Genomic DNA, 5,000 nt, shown 5'->3' with positions numbered 1-5,000 from the left:
CTGCCAGTGCGAGGTCGAGGCACTCAAGGGCATTGTAGTATGGCATCGCGGTATTGTAAGGCACCAGGTCCATCTTCTCGCCAAGGGCAGAGAGTGACTGGTGGGTGGAAGTGGCTAAGGCATCGGGTACATAGCTTCCGTAATCCAGCATGCACACTCTGAAGTAACAATGGTTCGATTAAGTATTCTGTCTGAGGATAGGGTGTGTAAGATGATATACAACAATGTAAATAAACACACACACATGCATTTATACAAACACACCTACACAAACACACATTCACATATATGAATAGGTATCCAGAAACTCATCTAGCTTCTGTCTCTCTACAAGATATGACACACCTGTGATGACTATTAGCCAGTTGCTGAACGGATTCAAGTTTAAAGGGATGCGCTGGGATAGTAAGGAATGCTATGAGGTTGCACGTGTAGGACATGACGATGACGTAAGCGGTGACCCACCAAGATGCCAAAAACAACCTCAAGATCCAGGAAGCCGGCACAGAGCTGTTGGACTGATTCAGCAGTGCCTAAAGACAGACACTTCTATTAGCCTTTTATTCTGTAGTGGAATTGTTCTTCTTCTGTGAATATCATTTTATATACTTCAATTCTTCGTTTAGTAATCCTGTGGCAAGACTGATTACCTGTGCGATGGTTAAGAGGTATGTAGATGGAGACGCTTTCTCCCTAAACGAAGCCAGGAACCAGTAGGCGAGGCAGACTACGACGGCAACTCCGCCCACCACCACCCACATCGTCCAACTGAATGGGTGGACGAGGCTGTACCATCGGGGAAGAGGAGGAGGGAACGCGAGTACAAACGAAAACCTTTTACGGCAGACGAAAACGTACGGTATTTAGTACATGTATCTGTAATACAATATCATTTTAATGGCACTGAGAGTCAATATTTTTATTGACATTAATCTGGTTAATAATCTATACATTGTAAAATCAAATAAAATCTGTAATCACTGACAAAATTCACTGCACTCACCCTTCCTTGTAATAAGGGACAGAAATATCAAAATACTGAGCCCGTCTTGGGGAGAGGGAAATGAAGTTGACAGTCAAGTTCTTGACCTCTCGGTACAGATCTCCCAACATCCCGGTCCAAGAGTTGTTTTCCCAATTGCCCCATTGTCCTTTGACAAAACAGAATCGAAAAACAAGTTTAACATATCGCCTATTCTGTTTCGCCGAGTTCTTTGTAATGAGGGCAATCTTTGAACCATTCTCCATATCGGGATGAACGGATAATATTTTCCTTTTTTGCGTTCAGTTAAATCGGTCTCTGAAAACTGTTAACAGGTTTAACATTGAAACACATTCTAGCCAGAACTTACGGTCGCTGGCCCACGGTGTCAGCGTGTACGTGAAGTTGTATGACTCGGCCAGTGTATTCAGGAGGCGATAACCGAGACCTTCCCACTCCGTCAAGCTCGAGTTGAAGAGGAAGGGCATGTCATCGTGGTCACTCGCGACCCCCAAAGTGACGCCGCCGAAGGACGAGAAGCGGTCGACGAAGAGCTGGTCCCAGGAGGCGAAGGCAGAGGCATTCCATCCGCCCAGAGGCAAGAGCTTTCGGCGCGGGTGTAGAGGTCGCCACGTGAACACCCGGAACTCGAGTCTGTTCCTCTGCTCGCCTAACTTCGCTAGACACAACGCGGCCACTGCAGGAGTCCTCTGTGTCAGTGCTGTCTGCAGAAGGGCTCTTGGATCGCATTGCAGTGTGGTCCCAACTAAAACCACAGAGGATGCCGACCATCTCTCTGGCGGGGATGTTAACAACCAAGACAACTCCGGGCCCACAACACTCACTATGACATCTGACGGTGAAATATCTGATTGTTCATATGATGGTTTACGATCAGGTTATCTTTGGTAAGAAAGATAACTAGGAGAGAGAGAGAGAGAGAGAGAGCGAGAGAGAGAGAGAGAGAGAGAGAGAGAGAGAGAGAGAGAGAGAGAGAGAGAGAGAGAGAGAGACATAGATAGATGGACAGATATCTCTTGGTTCAATTACTTTAAATCAGACATAGACATATGAATGGCAAAATACTCTACCTTATGATAAATCAGAAAAGTTCACTGTAACCAAAGAAAACTCTTAAATATCTTCCTATGCTTTACCTCATCAAATTGAAGAATACTTAATCAGTGCAAAGGGGATTTCAAATCTGTCTCATCTTCCAGTAAACGTTTGTTGCACATAGCATATATTTATTTTTTCTACCACACTTCACGTATACATCAAGGATGATCAAGAAATACTATACTCATAAACTTATATATATATATATTATACAATGTAAAGAAGTATTTCTCTTTCGTACTAGGCACTATCTATAAATCGCACTTATAATAATTTACTCACCGAGACGATTCCTTTTTGCAGCATCCAGGACCCCTCTGTTTACCCCTTCGTTGTTAAAGAAAAGTACAGGGACACCCAATGCCTCTATAAAATCAGGCAGAACCATATTCTCTTTACACGATGCATCTAGAACAAGAGTTACATCTCTACCAGCTAAGGGACCTCGACAAATGTCCATAAGGGTGTCTTTCAATAGCCTTTGTATAACAGGGTGGTCCTCTGAATGATCTGGGATTGAGTTCTTGCCTTGACGAAGCTTTGGTAGAAGTGATGTCAGTAGCTCTCCTGTACTGATAGTAAGCAAGGCCATTGAGTAGAAAAGATGAATGGATTTCGTGTCCATGGCGCGACTTCTCTCTTGAGTATGGCTATAAAGGGGATGAAAACCAAATATCCATTAATTATGATCCATTATAATCATTCATATGTTCCCCCCCCCCCCCCCCCCATTTGTGTATCAGTAAGAAGAATGATATGAACATGACGAACATAATGATGGCGGTGATAAACATGGCGGTAATGACGACGATAATGTCCATTTCGTTCAAAGTTGTGGTAAGCCTTAATTATAGGATTACCAAAATACTTTGGATATATGGTCCATTTTCAAGTCTAATTTGCTCTAATATTACGCGCATCGAAAACCACTTAACCCATTACATAAGATTAAGAAGTAAATAAGTGATTCAGTTTTCCCAGTGACTAAAACAACATTGTTTAGTTAGTTAACGAGAAAGAAAATACTACTAATTATTACCAAGAACGAAACATTAATGATAATGCACGTCAAAGAAAATCATACCATATCTATGTTTTAGCAATGCTCGTATTTTGCAGCGCTCAAAATGAAACTTATAAGAAATCCATCCTTGATACTCATTACACGCGCACTCTGAATGAATATCTCGAAGAATCCTCTTTGTCGCATTTCAAACATAAAGTACAACTACACGATAACAATCCCTACTCATTTACCCCGCATGAATACACTACAAATGAAGGACACGGAAAAAAGTGGTGAAAAAATACAAACGTGAGTCGCAAGGCGGGAACGAAACGTCAAGTCCCCGAATCACTGGGAGGTTAACTGAGAGGCATAGCGGGAGTGAGGAGGAAGGGGCAGGAAGTCAAGGTGGTCGATGACTTTAGAAATTGCAGGAGAATCGTTATTGAGTCGCGTGAACTACCCATTCGCCAAACGCATACACACACAAAAAAGTTTAAAAAATGACGAAAGCATAGTCGATTGGAAAAAACTAAGGGCCAGTGTTTGAAAAAGGTACACACACACACACACACACACACACACACACACACACACACACACACACACACACACACACACACACACACACACGCACACACACACATTTCGACGTGTCTCCCGGTATAGTACTTAAGTTATTAAGTTATTAAGGAATTTTGCTCTTGGTTATGGACTTTGCTACTAGCTGTACAATGATGTATTATCAACACTGAAGGTGCGATCGAGAACTCACAGTGTAAGTGTTGAGGCAAACAGTTTTGTAATTGATTGTGAAAACGATGAATTCCATAACATTTAACGCATTTACCAGGTCAATATACTTGATATATTCACGTTTGAAAGTATTCTTTCAGAGGAGGCCAATAGTTAATGGATTAGATTAAGAAGATGATGACCATGGTGACATTGTGATGACCATCCAAACAACACTGGTAATCAATACGCGTTTCAATTTATTAGGTTATTTTTCTTCCTTTCCCTTTATTTTACAGACTTACAATTGGATTTCTCCTGCTCCGTGGTGTGATCATGACCCCAAATTTTCTGTCAAAAAATAGTTCTCAAGTTCTATCAAACTGAGAAGGAGAGAGAAAATGGGTTTAAAGAATTTTTCATTCTTTTTACAATAAAAATAGCTTAAGTATTCACTAATCGTACCCCCACCCCCCGCCCATCAAGCTTAGCACACCCACCTACTCAGTGGTCGGGTGAGTACCTGGTTGCAAAACAAGCAATATTAGCAATGCTCCATCCGTCTGGGCGATTGTCGTATTATTTGGATACGACCAGATGGGTAATATTTATGTCTAAATTTCGATATCCGAATATTAGTTATTGCTGTATCATCGACCATTTTTGATGAACTCAGCGGCGTGGGAGTAGTTACCCTGAAATTACATTCAACGAATTATTACCGTGTCGAAAGTGCGGGACCGATCAAGTTTATTTACGATATTTCTTTTGTCTTTTTTTTTCTCTCCCTCTTTTCCCTGCTTCCTCTCTCTTTATCTTATTATCTGCTTTCCCTTTCTCTCTCCCTCCTACCACCCTTTCTCTCTCCCTTTTTTTTTTCTCTCTCTCCCTCTTTCGTCTTTCCCTCCTCCTCTCCTCTCTTTCTACTCTATCTTTTCTCTTTTTCTACCCACTCTCCCTCTCAACCTGTCATTCGCCGTCAATAAATACATGCTGTGTACAACCACGCCCTTAGTCATAACACTGCGTCTTTTCCTTAAGAGTACATACACTATTACGCTACTTAAACCTTCAGAATATTGAATTTTGCACCAATAAATCTATAGATATCTAGGAAGGTACTGAACGTTAAGGGCAACAGATGGATTCCAATATTGA

At 41.6% G+C, this 5,000-nt stretch overlaps 1 protein-coding gene across 1 annotated transcript in view; it reads right to left on the bottom strand.

Annotated features, from left to right (window-relative positions):
• Positions 1–2,794, bottom strand: part of LOC125042680 (glutamate receptor ionotropic, kainate glr-3-like) — a 3,315-nt gene extending 521 nt beyond the window's left edge. The window contains exons 1-6 of the mRNA XM_047638490.1: positions 2,384–2,794; positions 1,353–1,835; positions 1,004–1,151; positions 651–834; positions 346–533; positions 1–158 (exon numbers count right to left, since the gene is read on the bottom strand). The exon at positions 1–158 is cut by the window's left edge and continues 242 nt beyond it. Of these exons, the coding sequence (XP_047494446.1) occupies positions 1–158; positions 346–533; positions 651–834; positions 1,004–1,151; positions 1,353–1,835; positions 2,384–2,726 (1,504 nt within the window). The 5' untranslated portion in view covers positions 2,727–2,794. The remainder of the gene's footprint in view (positions 159–345; positions 534–650; positions 835–1,003; positions 1,152–1,352; positions 1,836–2,383) is intronic.
• Between the last annotated feature and the right edge of the window lie 2,206 nt (positions 2,795–5,000).

The sequence above is a fragment of the Penaeus chinensis genome, chromosome 32 (assembly GCF_019202785.1).
Source record: "Penaeus chinensis breed Huanghai No. 1 chromosome 32, ASM1920278v2, whole genome shotgun sequence".
Classification (NCBI taxonomy): Eukaryota; Metazoa; Arthropoda; class Malacostraca; order Decapoda; family Penaeidae; genus Penaeus; species Penaeus chinensis.
The sequence above is the reverse complement of the archived record's forward strand: the minus strand, read 5'-3'. Positions and strand labels throughout refer to the sequence as shown.